The sequence below is a fragment of the Schistocerca gregaria genome, chromosome X (genome assembly GCF_023897955.1).
Source record: "Schistocerca gregaria isolate iqSchGreg1 chromosome X, iqSchGreg1.2, whole genome shotgun sequence".
In the NCBI taxonomy this organism is placed as follows: domain Eukaryota; kingdom Metazoa; phylum Arthropoda; class Insecta; order Orthoptera; family Acrididae; genus Schistocerca; species Schistocerca gregaria.
This window is the reverse complement of record NC_064931.1, coordinates 439089763-439117003: the sequence shown is the minus strand read 5'-3', so window position 1 is coordinate 439117003 and position 27241 is coordinate 439089763. Positions and strand designations below refer to the sequence as shown.

Here is a 27241-nt window from a genome sequence, read left to right as displayed (position 1 = left end):
AATGGCCATTTGCGAACACCCGACTCTTTTTTACGCAAAAAGTTCTTGCGTCGCATTAAGTGGCTGCGAATAGTACACCATTCCTTGTAGGCACTTTTAACATTCGCGCTCATATGCCAACGAAGCTGACAACTTAATGCACGATGTAGTCATGGGCACATACAAACATCATAGCTTCTTTCTTCTACTGTCACGTCTCCACTTTGCTCCGTCTATACTGTCCAGTCACGCTAATGTGACCACCAGTCAAAAGCCTGAAAAACTACCTTCTGCAACGCGGATTGCTGCAAGACGCGCAGAAAGAGAGTCAGTGATGTTCTGTAAGGGATGCGGAGCCATCCCGACTCCAGTGCAATGGCCAGCTGCTCTAGGTTTCCCGACTTGGGACCCATGGTACGAACAGCCCGACCGAGGTGGTTCCAGTTTGGTGGCAAGGGAGTACGATAAACTCATCCTGGTGCTCTTCCAGCCTCGCACGTACATTGAAAGCTGTGTGACATGTTGCATTGTCCTACTGGTAGATGCCATCGTGCCGAGGAAAAACACACAGCATGCAGGGGCGGACGTGGTACTCAAGGATAAATGCATACATTTGCTGATCCATCGTGCATTTCAGAATGGCAAGATCACCCATAAAATGCCACGTAAACATTCCCCAGACCATCACGTTCTCTCTTCCGGCCTGGACCCTTCCTACGGTTGTTGCAGGGTGTTTACTCTCAGACGTTCCACACCGAAAACGCAAGAAACGTGATTCATCCGAAAAGGCCACCTTTCGCCAGTCATTGGACGTCCAGTTGCGGTATCAGTGTCAAATTCCAGCCTTTGTCGCCAATGAACAAAAGTCAGCATGGGTGCACCAAGCAGGCGCCTTTTGCGGAGGTCCATTAACTACTCAGCAACGTTCGCTGAGCAGTCGAAGGGGAGACAATGTTGGTAGCCCCTTGGTTCTTCAAACTTTGCACGTCAATTCGCCCGTACATATCTCTGGAGCCGTTTTTCATCCCTGTCATCTATGGTGCGTGGTTGACCATAGTTACCTCGGCACCGCTTTTGGATAACGCCATTTTGCCTTGCACGGCATACTTTAATCATGGCGGCACGTAAACAGTTCACAAACTTAGACGTTTCGGAAATGCTTCCACCCTTGGCCCGAAAGCCAACATCAAGCCCTTTCGGAAGTCAAAAAATCACTCCGTTTCCTCATTATAACGATTACACCGTTTTCGGCATAGCCCCGGTACGCTTTATACGAGTACACTCTCCACTGTTAGTTCAAATTGTTCAAATGGCTCTGAGCACTATGGGACTTAACCTCTGTGGTCATCAGTCCCCTAGAACTTAGAACTACTTAAACCTAACTAACCTAACACATCCATGCCCGAGGCAGGATTCAAACCTGCGACCACAGCGGTCGCGCGATTCCAGACTGTAGAGCTTAGAACCGCTCGGACACTCCAACCGGCCGTTAGTGTTGTCACTTGCCGTCTGTGAATAGTTGTTAGACGTGGAATTCGAACATACGCCAGTGGCCATTAAAATTGCTACAACACGAAGATGGCGTGCTACAGGCGCGAAATATAACCGGCAGGACGAAGATGCTGTGACATACAAATGATTAGTTTTTCACAGCATTCACACAAGGTTGGCGCCGGTGACGACACCTACTACTTGCTGACATGAGGAAAGTTTCCAAACGATTTCTCATACACAAACAGCAGTTGACCGGCGTTGCCTGGTGAAGCGTTGTTGTGATGCCTCGTATAAGGAGGAAAATTGCGTACCATCACGTTTCCGACTTTGATAAAGGTCGTATTGTAGCCTATCGCTATTGCAGTTTATCATATTGCGACATTGCTGCTAGCGTTGGTCGAAATCCAATGACTGTTAGGAGAATATGGAATCGGTGGGTTCAGGAGGGTAATACGAAACGGCCTGCTGGATCCCAACGGCCTCGTATCACTAGTAGTCGAGATGACAGACATCTTATACGCATGGCTGTAACGGATCGTACAGCCACGTCTCGATCCCTGAGTCAACAGATGGGGACGTTTGCAAGACAACAACCATCTGCACCAACAGTTCGACGACGCTTGCAGCAGCATGGACCATCAGCTCGGAGACCATGGCTGCGGCTACCCTTGACATTGCATGACAGTCAGGAGCGCCTGCGATGGTGTACTCAACGACGAATCTGGGTGCACGAATAACAAAACGTCATTTTTTCGGATGAATCCAGGTTCTGTTTACAGCATCGTGCTGGTCGCATCCGTGTTTGGCGACACCGCGGTGAACGCACATTGGAAGCGTGTATTCGTCATCGCCATACTGGCGTATCACCCGGCGTGATGGTATGGGGTGCTATTGGTTACACGTCTCGGTCACCTCTTGTTCGCATTGACGGCGCTTTGGACAGTGGACGTTACATTTCAGATGTGTTACGACCCGCGGCTCTAACCTTCATTCGATCCATGCAAAACCCAACATTTCAGCAGGATAAAGCACGACCGCATGTTGCAGGTCCTGTACGGGCCTTTCTAGATACAGAAAATGTTCGACTGCTGCCCTGGCCAGCACATTCTCCAGATCTCTCACCAATTGAAAACTTCTGGTCAATGGTGGCCGAGCAACTGGCTCGTCACACTACGCCAGTCACTACCCTTGATGGACTGTGGTATCATGCTCAAGCTGCATAGACAGCTGTACCTGTACACGCCATCCAAGCTCTGTTTGACTCAATGCGCAGGCGTATTAAGGCCATTATTACGGCCAGAGGTGGTTGTTCTGGGTACTGATTTCTCAGGATGTATGCACCCAAATTGCGTGAAAATGTAATCACATGTCAGTTCTCGTACAATATATTTGTCCAATGAATACCCGTTTATCATCTGCATTTCTTCTTGGTGTAGCAGTTTTAATGGCCAGTAGTGTACATACACGTCGTCCGCTTCTCGTGGTCGAGTGGCTAGCGTTGCTACCTCTGGATCACGCGGTCCCGGGTTCGATTTCAGGCCGGATCGGAGATTTTCTCCGCTCGGGGACTGGGTGTTTGTGTTGTTCTCATCATCATTCTGGAAGAGCCCATATTGTAATTGGAAGGATTTAGAACTTGTACCACGATTTTGGGTGCCGCCGACCGCGGTGGCCACGCGGTTCTAGGCGCTGCACTCCGGAACCGCGCGACTGGTACGGTCGCAGGCTCGAATCCTGCCTCGGGCTTGGATATGTGTGACGTCCTTAGGTTAGTTAGGTTTAGGTAGTTGTAAATTCTAGGTGACTGCTGAACTCAGATGATAAGTCCCATAGTGCTCAGAGCCATTTTTATTTTTTTTGTGCATCTCAAACCAACGTCATCATACATCTACATAGATACTCTGCAAACCACCGTACAGTGTGTGGCAGAGGGTACCCTGTACCATTACTAGTCATTTCCTTACCCGTTCCATTCGTAAATAGAGCGAGGGAAAACTGATTGTAAGTCTCCGTATCAGCCCTAATTTCTCGCATCTTATTTTCGTGGTCCTTACGAGCAATGTATGTTGGCATCAGTAGAATCGTCTGCTTGCTCAACGTCTTCCGAATTTCGTCATTAAACGGTGGTGGTTCTTCTCCATCCTTTACGCTCGTACTAGGCACATAGTTCTCCAGACTACGATTTACCGTCTGCTTGAACTTTGCTCATAATCCTCTTACGTCCATCTTACTGGAACTAAGTGGCGTCAGTTCACTCTCTAAGTGAGATGCTAAGAAGTTCTTATCTCGACTATGTAGCAGAAAAACTCTACTAGCCTTCTTAATTGATTTAACTGATTTATTAATTTTCGCAATCATACTTGCTAATATTTCATCGTGATCGCTAATCCCCATTTCTATAATGAGATTGTCAATAAGATTCCGGCCTACTTGTAGCTAAAAGGTGTCTACATGGGCGGTGGATTGTGCAATTGCGCTGACTCCGTATAACTGATCGGAACGCACACACTGCTGCACTGCTGTGACATACGTCAGCGGAGCATGATCACATGATGGGAAGGTAGCAGTTCAACGCCCTCTACATTGCTCCAACTCGACCACTCTATACTTTTAAGGGGGTGACTACTACTTTATCCGGTAGGCTAAATATCATCATTTCCAGAGGATAGGTTTCCCGTTCAGAGGTTTGGGACGATCAAGGAAACAGTTGGCAGTTGGCTTATACACTGCCGCAGGCAAGTATACATAATTGGTAATGAGGATCACGATGATAACCTCCTTCGCTCATATTTTATTGTAACTTCCTCCCTAACAGAGGCCTCTGTAACAGGCTACAGAAGTTGCATTTAACCGGCTATTCCTGGTGGTGGAAGAGGTGTTAATTATTGTTTTCGTGAAAGGAGAGGAGAGATGGTAGCGTAAAATTCTTGGTCATTAGAGCTTATGCAAATTTTATGGCTCAAATCCCAAACTTCTATGCCCTGTCTAATTGAATCAACGCTTATAACACTGTTAATTTTCATTCGTTTGCTGAATGCAAACACTACAATCGGAGGCTCGCCCTTTACTATGCGTTTCAACTTTTTCCTTCTTTTCTTTTCACACTCATAACAATATAAATATAATACCTCCCAACAAAAGATCTCATGATAGTCATACACACTATACAAGTGTGTACTTAACAGCCCTCTACATATAGGAGGAGGGACATTGCGGCGAACAGTAACGCGGAATTTAACGTACCTCAAAGTTGAAGTACGCGGGACAAAACGATTCTTATGAGGAAAAATATTTAAATTGCGCACAGATTACCCTTGAAATTCTGGCGAATATGGATCAAGTACACTGTCTCATCCAGCCGTAATGAAATGTAAAGGCTGCACAGGCTTGGGTGATGCTGAGCGAGAAGTCCAGATCTGAAACCATTCACTTTCCACCTTTACAGAAAGCTGAAAGAACATTTGGAGAGGAAAGAGACTTCCCAACGCTGAGGACGTTCACACAACTGTTCTTGAATGGCTTCTTGACCAAGGGGAGGATTTCTATAGGCGAGATATTGAACTATTGATAGAACTTTGCTACAGTTGCTTTCAAAGATCTGATGACTATGTTGATAAAATAGTGTCTTATATCTGTGTCACTTAGTCCCATTTCACCAAGAGAGGGAGGGAGAGAGAGAGAGAGAGAGAGAGAGAGAGAGAGAGAGAGAGTGAGAGAGAGAGAGATGATGTACATTGTGTGTGGCATTTATGATACAGAGCAGTTTCGTTCTAGAGGTACACAACGACTGCGGGGAAATTGGTGGAGATAGTCGTGAACGATTACCTGCTTCCATTGCTCAGGTCACTTGTCAATACGTATGTGCTAACTCTTGTTCCGATGATAGCCCCTTCGAATCATGATGGCAGAAAAAATTTTCGACGCTAATAGCAATGTTGGCCAGCAATGTAAATAGCCCGAATAATTCATAGATAACTCAAGGAAAAACATCAAAGGAAAGTATCAAATGTTGTACAAACAATGACACTATTAAACGGTTTAAGGTGTTTCCCACTTCAGCACAAACTTCTACGCAGTATCTAATGGAGTGAACGGTCTGCTTAGAGCTACCGTAGTCTAATATCCCAAGCTAACATCAGGTTTCAGCCTCTTCCTACCCTCCACTCCATCCTCACTCATAACAACACAAATAGATCTGTACACTTCACAAGGAGTCATCACAGTCACCCAAGCGATACAAACTTGACATTTTACCCACATTCCGAACAAGACAATGCCAAACCACTTCCGTTAAGGCCTTACCAAGAAACTTCATGCAATTCCATTTTGCTCTCAACCGGTGTTAGTGAGTAAGAGGCTTCCAATTTTTCACTTAATTGTAACAAGCAACACACTGCATTAGTTCCCTTAACTTACCGCAGGGCTGCCCATCTTCATCATTTTCTCGTGCCCTTCGTTGAAATTTTTCGTCGGTCAGAAGCTCTCCATAAAACTCAGCATCTTGTGTCGTTTCCGGCACTCCGTTTCCTGTGTAAAGATTGGTGCTTAGTTAGTATCACCCAACTGCTGACAGAGGCTAAGTAAGCGTCTGACAACTGAATTGTCAAGGAGTCTAAAACAAGAGAAACAGATTTTGCTTACTTTAGAATCTTTCAGAGAAAGAAATTATGCAAATACTGATGAAAAGCATAGTTCAATTAAAACAAGGTATTTGATCAAACATCAAATACACAAAACATTAAACGAGAACAGCGAAACAACCGCAAACAAGCAACAATTTTTTTTGTTCTATCGTAGACCTGCCACATTGATCACTAACATGAAGTACGACATTTTCCTATGCTTACTGTGGGTTCGCAAAGAAGATATGTCGGTTATGGTGTTCGTGTTCCGCCACTTAGCATTGTGTGACCTGTGGCTTATTGTGTCTTTGCAGTCCTCAGGTTAAAGAAGCTTCGTTGTCAGAAAAAATGCCTAATACAAATTTCAGAGTGCATCCGATGATCAGGTGCGAAATTCACAATAACACATTAATTTACCAAGGAAATTAACCAAACAGTCGTATGTTGTCAGAAACTGGTATTTTACCTACACGACCAGTTTCGTCATCTCATTAATGCCATCTTCAGGCCACTATTCACACCAAGCCCAGAGAATCAGGCACATTAATGCCTGCATAACTGGAGCCTCAATACATGGATTTAGTGAATTTTTTGTGGGATGTGTACATCGAAGACTTGAGAAGAGATGCCGAAACTGGTCATGTAAATAAAAATAACAACTTCTGAAAACATCTGTTATCTTGTGAATTTCCGTGGTAAATATCTGACCGATCGCTGTCCCGTATGTAACACATTAAGTTCCTTCATATGTCCTTTTTCCTCCAGGAAAGCAGTGCCATACACTAAGCTCAAATATTAATACATTATAAAGCAACGATCTCTTCGGACACCTTCGACGTCACCTCACATTTTACGTGAGCAGTCGCCTTAACCGCTTCGGCTATCCCGACACGATTTCCTTCCAGCCCAAATTCTCAACTTGTCGCACACTACACATGTACCATCCACCATCCATTATCGTCATTCCCACCAGAATTCTGACGTAGTTTGCATACGCACTCAAGTTATTGTTACCGTCAAGGAGTATATATATTACTATATATGTCTGTTCTGTCGGACATATCTGGACTGATTTTTCACCCCACCGCAACCGCTTTGATAGGTAGGTGATTTTTATTCCCTCAGCGGTTCTTACGCCACAGAGGTTCTTTCCCAACAGTAAGTGATGTGTGCACCAAGGTTGGTTTAAATCGGTCGAGTGGTTTAGGAGGAGATGTGGAACATACATACAATCATATATACTTTACATACGAGGACGTGCTGAAAAGTAATGCCAACGAATTTTTCATGCGAAAGCTCTTAGAGTTTTTAAATAAAACAAACTTTATTAACATTCACCATGTTGATTCTTCATATCTACGTATTTATTTCTCAATACAGTCATCCTGACAATGAACATATTTCTCCCAGCGAGAGACCAGTTTGTAGATACCGTCACTTTAGAATGATGACTTCGCTGACAGAGCCACAATCTTACCTCTGCTTGCACTGTTTCATCACCGTCAAAGTGAAGTTCTTGAAGGTGCTCTTCAATTTTTAGAAATAGATGAAAATCGAATGGGGCCAAGTCAGAACTGTATGGAGGATACTCGATGACACAGAACACAAGATGTCGAGCTGTAGCAGCTGTGGCAGTGTTCGTGTCTGATCTCGAATAGGATTTTCATGCTGAAGATTAGGATACTCCATTTGTGGACGGCCTCTTCATATTCGAAACTCGATTACAGCACGCTGTGTCTCTAGCACCAACGTGGGCTACGTTTCACACCACCATGTTACGCGCTACAATTGGGAGCCCTCTAGCGGACTGTAAATACGTATACGTGAAGAACAGATGTGTATAGTGTTAATAACGTATGTTTTATTTAAAACGCTTTAAGAGCTCTCACATAAAAGATACAGAGGAATTATTTTTCAGCACGCCCTTGTACGTATATACATACATTTATTTTTATTAAATGGATGGATTATATGACAGTAACTTCGTTTTCAGCTTATAACTCTTTGAAATGTCTATTTAGCGCATCAAACTCTACATTTGTCTTACTGTTTGTAGAGGACCAGCCGGAAAGGGAATAAAATTAATTCAGCGCTCAAGTTTTTAGCCTACATCCATTAGACCAGCATGTGTGATTCTGCATCTGAATTGTAAGTATAAAACACACACACAAACTTGAAAATGCTCGTATAATTAACAAGGCGATTTATTGATATGTCACTCTTCTTTCCCTTGAACGCGTATCTTACTTCTCCACGATTGATTACAACCGTCATTCTTCAAGACGTCATACGTCTCGCATAGCGACATTAGCGACATGCACTATCTGAGGACTTCTACACTCCTGGAAATGGAAAAAAGAACACATTGACACCGGTGTGTCAGATCCACCATACTTGCTCCAGACACTGCGAGAGGGCTGTACAAGCAATGATCACACGCACGGCACAGCGGACACACCAGGAACCGCGGTGTTGGCCGTCGAATGGCGCTAGCTGCGCAGCATTTGTGCACCGCCGCCGTCAGTGTCAGCCAGTTTGCCGTGGCATACGGAGCTCCATCGTAGTCTTTAACACTGGTAGCATGCCGCGACAGCGTGGACGTGAACCGTATGTGCAGTTGACGGACTTTGAGCGAGGTCGTATATTGGGCATGCGGGAGGCCGGGTGGACGTACCGCCGAATTGCTCAACACGTGGGGCGTGAGGTCTCCACAGTACATCGATGTTGTCGCCAGTGGTCGGCGGAAGGTGCACGTGCCCGTCGACCTGGGACCGGACCGCAGCGACGCACGGATGCACGCCAAGACCGTAGGATCCTACGCAGTGCCGTGGGGGACCGCACCGCCACTTCCCAGCAAATTAGGGACACTGTTGCTCCTGGGGTATCGGCGAGGACCATTCGCAACCGTCTCCATGAAGCTGGGCTACGGTCCCGCACACCGTTAGGCTGTCTTCCGCTCACGCCCCAACATCGTGCAGCCCGCCTCCAGTGGTGTCGCGACAGGCGTGAATGGAGGGACGAATGGAGACGTGTCGTCTTCAGCGATGAGAGTCGCTACTGCCTTGGTGCCAATGATGGTCGTATGCGTGTTTGGCGCCATGCAGGTGAGCGCCACAATCAGGACTGCATACGACCGAGGCACACAGGGCCAACACCCGGCATCATGGTGTGGGGAGCGATCTCCTACACTGGCCGTACACCTCTGGTGATGGTCGAGGGGACATTGAATAGTGCACGGTACATCCAAACTGTCATCGAACCCATCGTTCTACCATTCCTAGACCGGCAAGGGAACTTGCTGTTTCAACAGGACAATGCACGTCCGCATGTATCCCGTGCCACCCAACGTGCTCTAGAAGGTGTAAGTCAACTACCCTGGCCAGCAAGATCTCCGGATCTGTCCCCCATTGAGCATGTTTGGGACTGGATGAAGCGTCGTCTCACGCGGTCTGCACGTCCAGCACGAACGCTGGTCCAACTGAGGCGCCAGGTGGAAATGGCATGGCAAGCCGTTCCACAGGACTACATCCAGCATCTCTACGATCGTCTCCATGGGAGAATAGCAGCCTGCATTGCTGCGAAAGGTGGATATACACTGTACTAGTGCCGACTTTGTGCATGCTCTGTTGCCTGTGTCTATGTGCCTGTGGTTCTGTCAGTGTGATCATGTGATGTATCTGACCCCAGGAATGTGTCAATAAAGTTTCCCCTTCCTGGGACAATGAATTCACGGTGTTCTTATTTCAATTTCCAGGAGTGTATATAGTGCGTAACTGGTCGCTACATGTCACTAGAGGTGGACTCGCCAGTACAAAAATATAAAAGCAGGGAATATTGCGTTGTCAGAAAAGAAGCAGTAACAGTAGAAAGGGACGGTCAGGAGAGCTCACTGACCTCGAACGTGTACTAGTCATTGAATGTCACCTGAGTAACAAGTCCATCAGGGACATTTCGAACCTTCTTAAGCTGCCCAGGTCGACTGTTGGGGGAACGGGTGCTGTCGATCATTGCCGAGGGTAGTAGGAAAAATTGCACAAAATCAGCGAAAGGAATGACTCGTGAGATCAAAAGTGTTACCAACAGTCCAGTGACAGTGTGTAGGAGGATACTAGGAAGGCGGTACAATGGTCGAGCACCTCCTCGCAATGCTAAGCGAAGCTTGAGGCGGTGTAAAGGGTGACGCCACTGCATAGTGGATGACTGGGAACGAGCTATTTGGAGTGATGAACCATGCTACACCCTCTGGCTGTTAGATGGAAGAGTTTGGGTTTGCCTAATTCATGGAGGACGTTACCTGCCATCATGTATAGTGTCAACAGTGATGTAGGGAGGAGGTGGTGTTAGATTAGGGGTGTGTTTTAAATGGTTAAGGCGTGGTTCCGTTACTGCGCTTATGAAAGCTATGAGTCCGGAGGGATATGAACACATTTTATATCATTGCGTACTGCATACAGCAGAGGAACAGTTCGAAGGCACGGTTTGTTTGTATCATTATGACAATGCAACCTGTAATAAAGCAGCATCTGTGAGGCATTCGTTTGTGGACAACAACACTCCGGAAATAGACTAGCCCGTTCAGAGTCCCGACCTGAACCCAATGAAACACCTTTGGGGTGAGGTGTAATGTGAATTTCGCTTCACACCCCAGCGTCAAACATCACTACCTTTTCTGGCTTCGGCTCTTGAGGAATAATGGGCTGCCATTCCTGTACAGATATTTAGATCCCCATTGAAAGTGTGCGCAGCATAGTTCATGCCGCTATGAAGGCGAACGACGAACGCACCCCATATTAACGTCCAATAATAGGTGTCTGGATTTGTTTGATCAGATAGTGTGTTCATAATTGTACCAATTGTACCGATATATAGCGCATAAATTCGTTGCTATTTGGTAAAGCCTAGACGCTGCGATTTTCATGTTGGCAACAATGGTGATTTATTTGACCAGTATTTCTAATTTATGTTACCTGACTTTGTTTCTGCAACCAGGGAAGAACTGGTCGAAGTGTCTTCGCAGGTCGCCTGGAACATAGAGCAACATCTTTCAGAAAAGTTTCAGAAAAAAATTTTTTCGTACATCGTACATTTACCTTGGATGAAATTTTAGGAGCGCACTGATTGTGGTTAATTCTGCATTCTTACTTACTTCTAGGTTTAAAATAGGAAGTTGTGATTGTCGGTTATTGCAGGTTTTTATTTATTTGTAACGGCATACAAACTCCTTCGTCTGTCTCTCGCTTCGCTCCCACTCTCGCTCTCTCACTGAGACTCACTTAGAGAACTGGTAAGATATGCATCTACAGTAGACCACTACGAAAAGTATTTAGAGAGACAGATATTAACAAACTACGTACATTGATTGTCTTGAAACAGATCCAACTACCCTGGCTCACAGGACATTTTCTTGAAACGGGCGCCGCTTTGTAACATACACTGTTCGTCCCTGCCGGTAGCTTCGTTAGGTATATGGCCCATCCTGGCTTTCACTCATTTATAGAGACTACCGATTGTTAATGCCACGTTCTTCGTTCTTCTTCCTTCTTCTTTCTCATCGGCCTCATGAGAAGGATTCATGCCAAACTACCTTATTCCAGATTCGTTGGCGATATCTGCCTGACAAAAATGTGAAAGGAAGGAGGAAACGAAATGAAACTTGACGGGTTGAGAGGGTATGTGATGGTACTTCAGTGCTTACAATAGCCAGGCAATTTATAAAGAACTTGGCAGTATGAGCTCATTTACCAGTATGACGATGCGCCCCCTCTGCACTGGATGGATGCACTGATTCAACTGGAAAAGGTATCACAGAGCCGTTGCATCCTTTCCTGTGGCAAGATTGCCCTGGTCCCATGCTTGCGACAGATCTGGAAATCTTGTTGGTCACGGGAGTAGGTCTAACTCTACATCACACATACAATTCATAGAGACACGCTCCTAGCGTTGACGGGCATTGTCCTGTTAGAAAATGGTACCGTGGTGATATCCCGTGAGAGGTAACCCATAAGGATACAGAGTGTTCGTGACGCCTTTTGTGCCATCAGAGTTCCCAGTCACTACCACCCGTGACCTCAAGTCATACCTGATGGTTCCCCACACCGGACGCCAGGAGTAACACCGCTGTGCCCCTCCAACACAATATAAGAATGGCATCTGTCTCCAGGTCGTCGCCATACTCGGCGACGATGGTCACCCGTGGTAGCGCAGAACCGCGATTCATCGCTGAAAACAATGCGACGCCATTCATTGGCTGTCAATGCTTCCCGGTCACGAAAACACTTCAAACGCAGCCATTTGTGTTGTGTTAGCGGCAGCCTAAGTGTGGGATGGTAATTCCCTACTCCGGCTGCTGGTAGCCTCTGACCGATGGTGCAGGATGACGCAAAATGTTCCATGGACTGCATTACTTGTTGTCGAATGGCAGACGCAGACGTCAAGTGGTTGCTCAAAAAAATGGTTCAAATGGCTCTGAGCACTATGGGACTCAACTGCTGTGGTCATTAGTCCCCTAGAACTTAGAACTACTTAAACCTAACTAACCTAAGGACATCACACACATCCATGCCCGAGGAAGGATTCGAACCTGCGAACGTAGCAGTCCCACGGTTCCGGACTGCGCGCCTACAACCGCGAGACCACCGCGGTCGGCCAAGTGGTTGCGATGTGCTTTGTGCATAATACAGATATCCTTCCTTATGGTGGTCTGATGTGGTCGACCGGAAACCTTGTTGCGAGTAGGCTGGTTTTCATGTCCCTATGGTGTTCAGCATCGGGCCACTGTCATAAACAAATGCCTCACAAGTCTGGGTACTATGTCTTCTAGATGCTTCGCTTTTTGTTGTGAGGCAGTCTATTTGCATTTTCTAGGTCTGATCTATTCATTACATTGTATAAGCAGTCCTCCCCCCCTCTCCTGCTTTCCCAGTACGCTTAATCTCATAAGGAACACAATGTGTAAAGAGAGGTGTCACTATGGGCAAATTGAGAATTTTGTACGTGAAGCTACAACTTGCTGTTTATTAGAAGTACCATTTCCTAGCCCACTGCCAGTTGGGCAACTTGAATTATCAGTAGATGGTAATCTATTTGTTACAACGCTACTAACTATATAGCAATTCCTATATATCACACAGTAACGGCTGTCCGTACCCACAAAAAGAGAAAAGTTCATTTTGCATGTGATGTAGGTCGCGTTTCCTCCAGATGCCCCAACATAGTGAACACTACTCCTTACTATAGAGCTCCTTACCTTTCCAGGAGGGCAACACAGCTGAAGAGGGGCTCCTCACTGAATTTTCTTCGTTGGGCTACTTGCACTGTGTTTCTGATTTCCCCAGGGAATCATCATCATATTTTCTTCAGTTCATCATTTTGTTCATAGCTGTAGTTCAGCAGTTACAGAATATTTCCACAGAGATAAAAAGTGAACCAAATAAAGGTTTTTTGTTCAGTTCACGACAAACTTTTTATCTTTGTTGATTTTCTTCAGTTTTGTGGCAGACGACTATACTGTGTCCCGATAACCAGATCTTCCAAACTGTTCATGGTCAAGGTTCACGGTCATGTAGAATTTTCTTAAAGTGTATCATATTCGCCGTTGCCGACCGATATGACCGAGCGGTTCTAGGCGCTACAGTTCGGTACCGCACGACCGCTACGGTCGTAGGTTCGAATCCTGCCTCGGGCATGGATGTGTGTGAATTGCTTAGGTTAGTTAGGTTTAAATAGTTCTAATTTCTAGGGGACTGATGACCTCAGATGTTAAGTCCCATAATGCCTAGAGCCATTTGAACCATTTCGCCGTTGACTGTAGAAATTATTTATTTCGGTATCGCAGTTTCGTCCTTTGGGCCATTTTCAAGTGGTACTGCAAGATTTTGGTTCATCACATGTCCGACTTTAAAATCACCCGACATGTGTTGAAGCAAAATATTTTACAGTACCCACATGCTGAAACTGCAATAGCGAAGTAAACAATTTCTACAATCACCAGCGAATATGACGTCCTTTAAAAAAAATCTTCCAAAGGTTATAATCCCAACTACGCCTTTCTAATGTAAAAACCGCTTATGTGGACTCGCTCAACCTTAATCACGAACATCTAGACTGCGCTTTTTATTTCTAGCATACCATGTAAAATCACTTTCAGAGCTTCTAAAAGTTCGAATGAATTTATTCTGTAGTTCTAGCTATCGACACCACCGTTCTGCATCTCAGTAATGAAAAGGGAAACTTTACTGTGGGAAAATATGGCCTTCAAGAGTCCAAATCAAGTTTACTTATACACCAAATTTCTCTGGAGATTTGCAGTTCACGGTCGTCTACAAGAGACATTATAACAGCTCTCGTCTAGCAGAAGGTTCAAATGGCTCTGAGCACTCTGGGACTTAACTTCTGAGGTCATCAGTCCCCTAGAACTTAGAACTACTTAAACCTAACTAACCTAAGGACATCATACACATCCATGCCAGAGGCAGGATTCGAACCTGCGACCGTAGCGGTCGCGCGGTTCCAGACTGAAGCGCCTAGAACTGCTCAGCCACTCTGGCCGGCTAGGAGAAGGTAACAGAAATGGGAGAGTCAGGCTACCTTCTGTACTTGGACCCAATATAAGTCTGGATATCAGCTCACCATGAGATACGGCTCAAAATTATACGCTGCCATGGAATAAAACGAATAGAGTATTCTAATCGGTTATAAAATGTTGTCCTACGTTATTGTGAGATGCCTATTTGATATTGAAATGTAGGATAATGTCAGCGTCACTCTAGATGATCATGTAGAACCAGTCATAACTGTGGATGTGACACTCATAAAGGCGAGCAGCCCAAGCAACATGGCCACACTTCAGCGTCTGCTTCCTACAAAAGAAGTATTCTGTTATAGCCATTTCCTCTTGATGCAAGGAGCCCTGTCAACATTTCTCCAAAAACCTCACAGTAGGTTTTCTAGACATTTTAAATTACAAATCAGAGTCCCTTCAAATCGTTCAAATGGCTCTGAGCACCTAACTAACCGAAGGACATCACACACACCCATTCCCGAGGCAGGATTCGAACCTGCGACCGTAGCGGTCACGCTGTTCCAAACTGAAGCGCCTAGAACCGCAAGGCCACACCGGCCGGCAGGGTCCCTTCCAGGGGATAGAAGCGATAACTATTAATTTCAAGTATATCGGAAAAAAGGATCGACCATGCCGTTTAGTTAATAATCCTACCTGATGCATTAAGTGATTAACACAGTTACGTGAAATCCAAACTACTTTTAAATGCCTCTGCCTTATACGAGTCCGGTTTTACTCCTGCGTCGGCACCAGTGAGGATACAATAAAATACTCAGCAATATTTTTCCATGTTACTTTAAATTTTTAAAAGTACTGAACTGTCTCTATAACTGAAGACAGAAGAGAAGTGCTATGAGGTCTCGTGTGCGTAATCTAAATTTTATGGTTGATGTTTATGAGCGGATTTAGTGAATGCGGATCTTAACAACATTATTTACTTAATAAGAAACGGATAAGGAATACAAAAGTAAAACCTTTTGTCATTGTCGAAATTGCCAGAAACAGAACATTAGCAAAATTGAGGTTAGAAGCGGCCATGAGGCATTTAAGTAAATAATCCGGCATTCGTCTGTAGTGGTTCAGAGAAATCGTAGAAGACATAAATGGGAACGGACCGACGTGGAGGCAAGTCCAGTGTCTTTTCCATGTACTACTTCAGTAATTAATTTTTTTCAGAAAGCTCAGGATAAGCTCTTTACTTAACAACGGTTATTTTTCGTTGTACGGGAATGAGGTTGAACGGCGAAAATGTGATATACGCTCATTTTAAAACTGATAATCTGGTAGACATATTACTAGACTTTTTTCTTACTAAAAAGTAATTTCCACCCGTCGGCTGTGAATTAAATAATTCCAAGTAGAGGACGTTTCTAGGAATCCTACATGAGTCGTATCATTAATTGCTTTAGTTGTAGCTTCCAAAAATGAATTGTGTACGTGGTGGGGAACACAGGTATAAGAGCCTTTTTACTTCTGCTTTCATGTAGGTAATATTAAAGCGAAATAAGCGCATAAGGGACTCCACGAAAATAACATTTTCGTCAGAATATCCAAGCGTCTCATGTTTTATCGCTAAAGTACCGTATCTATATTTATCTACATCTCTTACGTAGTTTTTTTTTTTTTTTTTTTTTTTTTTTTTTTTTTTTTTTGAAGTGGCGGGTGAGAGGGGGGTTTGCAAATCAATCTTCTAACTGGTTTCATGCGATCTACCAAGATTTCCTCTCCTGTACCAATCTTTTCATCTAAAAATAGCACGAAGTTTGCCATTATTTGTTGTATATTCCAACCTATGTCTTCCCTTACAATTACTGCCCTATAAGGCCTCCACTAATACCATGGAAGTTATTCCCTAATACTCAAAATTAGCTGTTGAAAAAAACTAGTGTATGACGAATTGATTCATTTCCTCTAATAGTTTAACCTGAACATGAGATTTTTTTCCCTGTATGCTATTACATTATCATATAACTAGCTCGCTCGGTGGAGTCTCAGCAACGTACAGCTGTGTGGGAATTCAGAGCGAATTACGCTAAAGCCGAAACGTCTGAAAGTTTGCTATTCGTATGACACTGGCGAACCAGCTTGCTCCTGTCGGGTTATTGGAGCAGGGACTTGGTGTATTTTTGAACAGAAGGAATGACGAAAGCCACGTGGATCGTAGCTTAGCTGCCTGACCCGTCGGTATGTTAGCACGCGATACCAGAGGAGGGAAGTACCAAGATCAAATACTAACTTGAACATAATGGCTGCCAAGTTTCAGTTGAAACTTTCATAGTGCACGTATTCACTGCTGTGTTCGTGCGTTTTCTCGGACATTAGCGCTTGTCCATCTGTGAACGCATTAAAGAAAGAACATTTAAAACTACAGAGATAAAAACAGATCATTTCTATTTGAAACGAAAGAGTTAAGATTAACTCGTAACGTCTTGTTGACTATTAGAGCACTAGAGAGGAAGTATAACTTGGAAGTATAACTTTACCTTTATAAAGAAGCCAGAGGGAACCAGCCGAGTCATTATCGAAAGAAAAGCTGGGTAAATAAATTGAAAATATTTCAGGAAACAACTAAAAACATAATTCAAAACAGCCGGGCGGCGAAATGAACCACCCTTTGTCAGAATCCGAGCCCATCCTCTTAACTACTGCGCCACTTAACTCACTGACTAATTTTAATGCTGTACGATATCGCACGAAATATGAAACTACCAATGATGACTACGCATTTACCTGAGACATTCAGTTTCTTTCCACCTGTTTACTCCACTACTGACGATTCTCAACATCAACTTCGACCGAGTCATACATTAATATGCAATACGATCAATACACATTATTTTCTTAGTGTTGAGATCGAAGCACAATTTTTTTCTGCATATCGTGCAAGAGGGGAAATATTATCGTGTCTCCTCTGCACCGATTCAGACAAAATACACAATAAGCTACAGCGCGGAGATCGTAAAATGTTTTAAGCATTTGTTGTTGTTGTTGATGTTATGGTGGTGGTGGTGGTGGTGGTGGTGGTGGTGGTGGTGGTGGCCTTCAATCCGAAGACTGGTTTGATGCAGCTCTCTGTGCTACTCTATCCTGCGTGAACCTTTTCATCTCCGAATAACTACTGCAACCTACATCCTTTTGAAACTCTTTACTGTATTCATCTCTTGGTCTCCCTATTCGACTTTTACCTGCAGCAATTTCCTCCACTACTAATTTGATGATCGCTTGATGTCTCAGAATGTGTCCTGTCAAGCAATCACTATTTTATTCAAGTTAGGTCACAAATTTCTTTTCTGCCCAGTTCTATTCAGTACCTTCTCATTAGTTACATGATCTGCTCATATAATCTTCAGCCCACTCTCTTCTTATCTCACCGGTCTATATCCCACTTTTTCTTTCCATACAGGGCTAAACTCCAGACAAATACCTCCAGGGAAGACTTTCTGACGCTTAAATCTATATTCGTTGTTAACAAATGTCTGTTCTTCAGAAACGGTTTCCTTGCATTGTCAGTCTATATTTCATATCCTCCCTACTTCGGCCATAATCAGCTATTTTGCTACCCAAATAGCAAAACTCATCTACTACGTTTATTGTCGCGTTTCATAATGTAATTAAGCATTTGCAAAAGTTATAATGCTCATATCTACCTTCATTTTTCCTCACCTTTTACGGAAACTGCGTATTTGGGAGATCTAATTTGCACTGCATTTTTTGTGGTGTCGGAGAAGTATGACCCACTCCAATATTTTCGAAACGGATGATAAGATACCATTTGGCCAGTAGTTTTTGGGATACCTATGATCTTTCGTTGGTTTGGGTATAGCAATGACCTTGATATGCTTCCACTGGACGGCTGGGGTGGCCGAGCGGTTCTAGGCGCTACAGTCTGGAACCGCGCGACCACTGCGGTCGCAGGTTCGAATCCTGCCTCGGGCATGAATGTGTGTGATGTCCTTAGGTTAGTTAGGTTTAAGTAGTTATAAGTTCTAGGGGACTGATGACCTCAAAAGTTAAGTCCCATAGTGCTCACAAGGGAGCCTCCCCATCGCACGCCCCTCAGATTTAGTTATAAGTTGGCACAGTGGATAGGCCTTGAAAAACTGAACACAGATCAATCGAGAAAACAGGAAGAAGTTGTGTGGAACTATGAAAAGATAAGCAAAATATACGAAATGAGTAGTCCATGCGCAAGAAAAGCAACATCAAGGATAGTGTGAGCTAATGAGCCTCGTGGTCGTGAGGTTAGCGTGAGCAGCTAAGGAACGAGAGGTCCTTCGTTCAAATACTCTGTCGAGTGTATAGTTCAATTTTTTATTTTCAGACAATCATCACCACACGTACTGTTTTATCAACAAATGTAGGAAATAATCATACAAATGTTCGACAATCGTTCGATCCTTTAAGGAACTTTCCGATTCCTTACAGATCGGAAAATATTCATTGACCTTGTTATAGAATTCGCGAGCTATATTTGCTGGATTCAAATTGCCCACGGAATACATCTCACGTATTTAATGCACTCTCGTCCATAGTAGTGAACAGTCAACTGCCAGCCAGGGAGCCTCGTTAGCAGGAATACTGTCTCTTCCGTGCGCTGTAGTCGACTGACGTCGTGTTTTTCGATGTTTGTTTAGGTGTAGCGTCCCCATACTACGGCGCAGTTACCTCGCATCGGACGGGCGGACGGGCAGATAATAATTGTCTGAAAATAAAAAATTAAAGTTTTCTCTCGAGGGAAGACTTGAACCCAGTACCTCCTGTTCCGCAGCTGCTCACGCTAACCACGCGACCACGACGCTCTTGAGCTCACATCCTCCTTGATGTTGCATATCATCCACATGGACTACTCAGTTTGTATATTTTGCTTATTTTTTCATAGTTCCACACAACTTCTTCCTGTTTTCTCGATTGATTTGTGTTCAGTTTTTCAAGACCTATCCACTGTGACAACTTATAACTAAATCTGAGGGGGGTGCGATGGAGAGGTTCCCTCGTCAGAGCTATTTTCTGCCACTGACTGGGAAAATGCCTGAGTTTTTACACTGAATTAACGTGACTGTAAAATTTTACCATGAGTGAGAAGTGTGGGCTCTGTCGTAGGGTGAGTAGTGGGTTACGATGTGAGACTTGTTCAAAGTATTTTCATTGCGGGCAATGCAGTGGGGGAGCCAGTGGGCATTCTAGCGAGATCCTCTCCTGGGAATGGAGAATCTGTAGTAGAAATAAGTTGATAGAGGAGCAGGAGCGTAAGATCTGTGCCCTTCAGGTGCAGTTACAACGCGCAAAGGAGGATCTAGACGGGTTGAGGAGGGTGAATGGTGGCGAGGAATGGGAACTGGCATTTGGCAAGAAGGCAGCTAGGAAGAGGAGGTATTCAGACAGTTATACTTTGAGTATATGCAATAGATTTAACCAAATGTCAGAGTTGAGTGAAGATAAGCCTCGTGTAGCTGTCACACAGTCGCCACGTACGCGTACACCATACTTACTCTACCATGCAAACATTTAGGGTTACACTCGTCTGGTATGAGACGTTCCCGGGGCTGGGGGTTCCACTGAGGCCGAACCGTACAATAACCCTGTGTTCGGTTCGTTGTGGGACGGCGGTGGGGTGCGTGGACTACTGTGGCCTGTTGTGGGGTTGTGAACCACTGAGGGCTACGGTGGGACGGAGCCACTCCGACGTTTCTAGGTCCCCAGTTCAATACACAGTACACAAGGACGAGAAAGGATCCTCTCTAAATCTTTTTGATATATCTTTCCACTTTTTAGTGTTGTATATAAATACGGGAGGGATCATTATTTTTATTGGTGGTTGTGGAGAGTTTTTATTGACAGGAGGTTCACTTTCACTGACACAAGAATTTGCAATAACTTCGCCGGCCATGGTGGCCGAGTGGTTCTAGGCGCTTCAGTCCGGAACCACGTGGCTGCTACGGTCGCAGGTTCGAATCCTGCCTCGGGCCTGAATGTGTGAGATGTCCTTAGGTTAGTTAGGTTTAAGTAGTTCTAAGTTCGAGGGGACTGATGACCTCAGATGTTAAGTCCCATTGTGCTAAGAGCCATTTGAACCATATGCAATAACTTCAAAGCGATTTTGAAGTGACAGGTTATACTGTACTCCTTGAGGCCACTGTTGTTCCACGGTCGAATGGATACCTGCTGACTGCCCTGGTTGATGGGGTGGTCGGTGGACCAGTTGTATGACGTTGGGAGCTGACGGCTGACAGTGCATCTGCATATCGTCGGTGAGCGGCGATAGCTGGCCTCCTGGTAACAGAGGCTGTTCGCACTGCTGTTGACAGTGGACGCTCTTCGGGTCTTGAACAAAGTGAAGATGCTGTGCAGTTGGTTGTACGTTATAGTGACGTTGACCTGAGAACACGTGTGGCCCTAGGTGCTGTTGGCATTGGGAACCGAGGTCGTGGACGGTATTAGGACTAGGAATAACTTCCGGAAATTCCATCGTATTATTTACAAAGTCACTATCTTCGATACCTTCCACAGTTTCTCTACGCTTTCTTAACTGATCACACATGCGCCGTCGCGTGATTGTATGAACGTCGTCGCACGGGATTCGCCGAGCGGTCTTGGGCGCTGCAGTCATGGACTGTGCGGCTGGTCCCGGCGGAGGTTCGAGTCCTCACTCGGGCATAGGTGTGTGTGTGTGTGTTTGTCCTTAGGGTAATTTAGGTTAAGTAGAGTGTAAGCTTGGGGACTGATGACCTTAGCAGTTAAGTCCTATAAGATTTCACACATTTGTATGAACGTCCTGGCGACGTGTTACAAAACGCGGGAATAGTTCTTAGCACAAAATCTGACACTGATATCGTAATTAGGACAAGGTGCTAGCCAAGGATAAACAACTTTGCAGTGAACGATGTACACCAGACGGCTGATAGACTCGGAATGACTTCGTAACCTCTTCCAATCTGCGCCTGCCATCCGAGAACATGTAATGCACCTCCTGCAACAACCTGTCATCCCGTACCGTTGATCAAAGACTAGCAGCGGCTGGAATAGCGAACTACAGTCTTGTGCCTAGGCTGCCGTTAAACTCACAACACAAATGGCAGGCTGGGAAGTGTTTCCATACCCAGTCAGCATGGATTGCTCATATATAGAGCCGCATTTTGTTAAGCGATGAATCGTGGCGATGTACTACCTCGGATGACCGTCATCGGCGAGTGTGACGGCGACCTGGGGAGGGGTCTCATTCTTCTAATATTGTACAGAGGCACAGCGTGCTCCTCAAGTCATTATGTTTTGCGGGACCATCGGGTAGGACTTCAGGCCACGACTGGTAGTGATTGTGGGATATCTGATAGCACAACGCGACGTCAGGGACTTCCTGAGTCCTCACGGGTTACATCTCATGAGGTAGTATCGTGGTGGCATTTTCAACAAAATAATGATCGTTCATTCATAGAACGTGTCTCTATGAACTGCATGCGCCGTCTCAAGGTACTCCCGGGGCCACCCAGATACTCAGATCTGCCCACGATAGAAGATATACGTGCCTAGCTCGGACATCATTTCCGTTCCATTGCCAGGACCCAGTACATTGGCAAGTTGTTTGTAAATTTGTCTCAGATTTGTAAACGTTGGTGTAACATCACATTCTCTCTCAACCTGTGAAGTTTCTTTTCATTTGCTCCTCATCTTGTGAGCGCGTCACTTTTTTTTGTCAGGCAGATTATTTTTAGTTAGTTAGTTTCAAACATGTAAATATGAAATGTAGGAAAGGTAAGGAAAGGGAAAGAATGGGCGTATCGACTAGCCGCACAGGGCATTGTGGTAATGCAACGGTGAAAATTGAAAATTAGTGTCAGACCGCGACCCGAACCCGGATTAACCGGTTCTCATAAGCGATGCATTCACCGCTTCGGTTATCCGGACACGGTTCCTAACGTACTCAAATTTCCAACTTACCGTACGCTGCAATACAACGTCCCTCGTCCATTACACTCAATATTCGCAAATCCTCCTTCCAGTAGGAGTTGTGACGATATTTGTTCATTCGCACTGAGTCGTGTGTATCGGAGATGTCCCACAGAACAGACATCACTCAGATATATATACATAATTAGTTACATGTTCCATAGATCCTTTGACTTATTTTTTTGTCGAAGTTATGTGGAACAAGTCAATTTACAGGATATGTATATATGTTTGGCCATCGACAAGGTTATAAATGGCGCACTGAATTATTTTTTTGTCGAAGTTATGTGGAACAAGTCAATTTACAGGATATGTATATATGTTTGGCCATCTACAAGGTTATAAATGGCGCACTGACCTGAATTTAACATTAATGAACACATTTTTGGTCCTGTTCGTGAAACTAGACTTAAAGATAGTTTTTTTACTGGCAACCACAATTTAAATGAAATCCATTTATGGAATGGAAGGAATTAATCACCCAGAAGAAATTATTTTAGGCTAGATTTAAAACTTGCTTTACTAGGTCTCAGGCGGAACTTCTTTCCTCCCACTGCATCTTTGAGTGGTCCAAACAAATGGAAATCACTTGAGGCAAGGTCTGGTGAGTATGGTAGATGAGGAAGACACTCAAAATGCAGTTCTGTGATTGTTACAACTGTTGTACGGGCAGTGTGGGGCCATGCATTGTCATGTTGCAAAAGGACACCTGCTTACAGCAATCCACGTCGCTTTGATTTGATTGCAGGCCGCAGGTGATTTTTAGGAGATCTGTGTATGATTCAGTGGTGACAGGAGTCCCTCTAGGCATGTAATGCTCCGAAATAACGCCTTTTTCGTCCCAAAAGAGAGTCGGCATAGCCTTCCCTGCTGATGGTCCTGTTCGAAACTTCTTTGGTTTTGGTGATGAGGAATGGCGCCATTCCTTGGTCGCTCTCTTCGTTTCCGGTTTTTTTGGAAGTGAACCCAAGTTTCGTCCCCAGTAACGATTCTTGCAAGGAAGCCATCACCTTCTCGTTCAAAGCGCCGAAGAAGTTCTTCACAAGCATCAACACGTCGTTCTCTCATTTCAAGAGTCAGCTGCCGTGACACCCATCTTGCAGACACTTTGTGAAACTAGAGCACATAATGCACAATGTGGTGTGCTGACCCATGACTAATCTGTAAACATGCTGCAATGTTATTCAGTGTCACTCGGCGGTTTTCCTTCACAATGGCTTCAACTGCTGCAATGTTCTGTGGAGTCATAACACGTTGTGCCTGACCTGTACGAGGAGCGTCTTCCACTGAAGTGACACCATTTGCGAACTTCCTACTCCATTCGTAGACTTGCTGCTGTGATAAACATGCATCACCGTACTGAACCTTCATTCGTCGATGAATTTCAAAAGGTTTCACACCTTCACTACGCAAAAACCGAATAACAGCACGCTGTTCTTCCGTGGTGCAAGTCGCAAGTGGGGCGGCCATCTTTATACTGATAATGCGACGGTATGTGTACATCTGCACTATGCTGCCACCTACAGGCTATTCTGCACGCTGTTTGTAGCACGCTTACCAACTTACAGGATAACGGCTCGAAATTTCGATTTGTTATTACAAGTTTAAGGTTTTCATTTGACTCGCCCTCGCATTAACTACTCCGTGAGGAGGAATGAAAGTGCGGTTCATATTGCCAGAGGTCTCCCAGTTGCGCACAGAAACTTGGAAGTTGACATGGCACGAGGCCAGCGTAACTATAACGCCAGATTGGATTGCCCTGCAACACGAGGAGGTTGAAGTAACGAAGAAAGACGGCGTGTGCCAATCAGCCAGCAGTTACGGTGCACTGTGGTGGTGTTCTTCGTAACGTGGCCCTAAGGCAACATTTCGCTGACTTCATCGTGGAAGAGACAGAATGACATAGTGCGACGAGTCCTGCACACCAGTTTGGTACTCCGTAGGGAGCGTTCCAAATCACATGCACTGCTGTCCAAAGTAGAGGTGGTGGTCGACAATGGTCACCTACAGCATCAAATGATCACTACATTGTGTAGCAGGCAGGAAGGGATCCACGTCAGATAGCGGGCGCAATAGTAACCACATTTAACAGGACTGCAGAGCAGGCAATTTCATGCTCCACAGTGGCACAGAGACTGCATGGGGTGCTCACCTTTTCCGACGACCATTACGTTGTATTCTGTTCACACTGGCAAATCGACGGCACCGTTTGCGATGGTACTAAAATCGCATAGAATGGACCGGCCAGTAGTGAGGTATAATAGTTTTGGTGAGCCACTTGTTTCGGTGTGAGGAGGCATAATGGTGCAAGGGCGTACTAATCTCCAGACCTTTGAAAACATTACACTCACCCGTAATCGTTAATGTTTCACTGTACTCCTGGCCTATGTGTGCCTTCTCAAAGATGCATTCTGCCCTGACCGCATTTTCTTGGATGACAATGCGCGGCCGCATCAAGTAGCGCAGGTAGAGGAGCTCTTGGGGCGAGAGGATATTCGACGAATCTACTGGACTGCCCTTTCCCCCGACTTAAACCCCATCGAACACGTGTGGAATGCGTTGGTGAGACCTACTGCAGGATGTCCACATGCACCAACGACCATCCATCAGTTGTCAAGCGAGCCAGTTGAGGAATGGAACGCCCTACTATAAGAACTGCTTAGCCACCTTGTGGCCAGCATGGGAGCACGCTGCAGAGCATGCATTCCTGTCACCACGTCCCGTGTTTTGTAATGCCAAGGGGACAATCATAAATCGCGATGACTTCAGCGTAATTATTTTCTTCGAATAAAATTGCCGTTTCTGTTTGTCTCTATGCATATTTCTTTCACTTACCTTCTGCATCATACTGTAGCAGTTCGGTAAAAGTATCATCGAGCTATGTTATTTGGCGGTGACACTTCATGCGAAAGTTACTTTCATCCTTAAGTTTTGCACACCAGTGTATATCGACCCTCGTGGTTTTTCTGGAGGTAAACAAGTTTTTGGTTGGTCCACTGCAGAAGATCAGTGAAGTTTTTGTAACCGAGAATGTCTTGACGGACGGCGCTCATAACAGCCGAGGCCAGCTGTGTGTGTAATCCCACGCGGCACTGACGGACATAATACAGCGCCCTATCATATGTGGTGCTCCCAAACTCCGATGCGATATTTGTAGAAAATAACAGAAGCTGAAAACATCTTAAGTCAACATCGGCTGCTTTATTTGTCTCGTAAATAAGAAAATAGAGAAACTATCAATATCACACTTACTATGAATTGTTTAAATTACTGAATACAAACGAGTAAGATGTTTTACACAGAGTACTGATCTAATAGTGTGGCCTGCGTTTCGTGTCATGTATCTGAGAAAAAATTTCCACTTACGAGATGGAGGAGAGAGGAGATTTGGGCTAGTCGATAATATGAGATGTATCGCTTGAGGTTTTGTGCAGGAGAGGATGCGACTGAGAGTATGGTAACATAATCATTTTTGCTCTTTGCGTAGTAGCCTTTAACCGTGAAAATGATCAGTGATACTTAAAGTATTCCACAGTAAAATGCTTGAGCCTTCCACATAAGTACTATAACAATTCCGTTACATTTCGATTACACGTTAAATCATTCAAATTTGAAGGTTGTTGATTCAACTAAATAATTAGGGATTGCAATTACGAACAACTTAAATCTGAACAATCACACTTAAGTTTTTAGGGAAGGTGAACCGAATAGTACACCTCATTGGCAGTACCCTTAGACGATGTCTACTCTACGCTTGTACTTCCTCTTCTGGGGTACTGCTGCGCGATTTGGAATCTTTACCAGGAAAGATTGATAAAGTATATTGATAAAGCTCAAAGAAGAGCTACTTGTTTTGTATTTTCGCGAAACAGGGGAGAAATGGTTCAAATGGCTCTGAGCACTATGGGACTTAACATCTGAGGTCATCAGTCCCCTAGAACTTAGAACTACTTAAAGCTAACTAACCTAAGGACGTCACACACATCCATGCCCGAGGCAGGATTCGAACCTGCGACCGTAGCAGTCGTGCGGTTCCAGACTGAAGCGCCTAGAACCGCTCGGCCACGGCGGCCGGCCAGGGGAGAAAGTTTAAATGGTATGATAAGGGAGTGGCAATCATTAAAACAGAGGCCTTTTTCGTTGCGGCGAGGTCTTTCCAGAAAAATTCAGTCCCAAACTTTCTCTTCCGAATGCGGAAATATTTTGTTAACCACCATCTACATAGGAAAAAAATGCCCATAGTGATAAAATAAAAGAAACAAAGTCACAAATTTTTCCCACGTGTTACTCGATAGTGCAATGATCGAGAAATAGCCCGAAGTGGTTCTACGTAACCTCTGCCAAGCACTAAGTGTAAATTCCGCAATAGTCGTGTAGATGAACAAGAGGTATTCGCTATTTTATCGGAGTTTTTACCGGCTATCGTTGACTATAACAGATAACCGAAAAAGGGTGAAACGAACGACTGATGACTAAGAAATGTATAACAGATGAAAGTAACAAGACAGACTCGTACATATTTTTGATTTTTCTTAAAGCGGAAAGGGGAACTGATATTAATAGTACTTTCGTGTGGCAGTTCATTTTGCCACAGTGCATTCTTGATGGTGGTTTGTTTGTCTGACTAACTCTTCCTTGTCTGAAA

The 27241-nt window shown here is 44.7% G+C and overlaps 2 protein-coding genes across 2 annotated transcripts in view; one reads left to right on the top strand and one right to left on the bottom strand.

Moving 5' to 3' along the window:
• The window catches only part of LOC126298486 (serine/arginine repetitive matrix protein 1-like), a 331361-nt gene that overhangs the window by 204363 nt on the left and 99757 nt on the right, over nucleotides 1-27241 (top strand). The gene's annotated exons all lie outside the window — the stretch shown is intronic.
• The window catches only part of LOC126298488 (serine/arginine-rich splicing factor 1-like), a 100331-nt gene that overhangs the window by 68732 nt on the left and 4358 nt on the right, over nucleotides 1-27241 (bottom strand). The window contains exons 2-3 of the mRNA XM_049989824.1: nucleotides 11063-11117; nucleotides 5890-6000 (exon numbers count right to left, since the gene is read on the bottom strand). Of these exons, the coding sequence (XP_049845781.1) occupies nucleotides 5890-6000; nucleotides 11063-11117 (166 nt within the window). The remainder of the gene's footprint in view (nucleotides 1-5889; nucleotides 6001-11062; nucleotides 11118-27241) is intronic.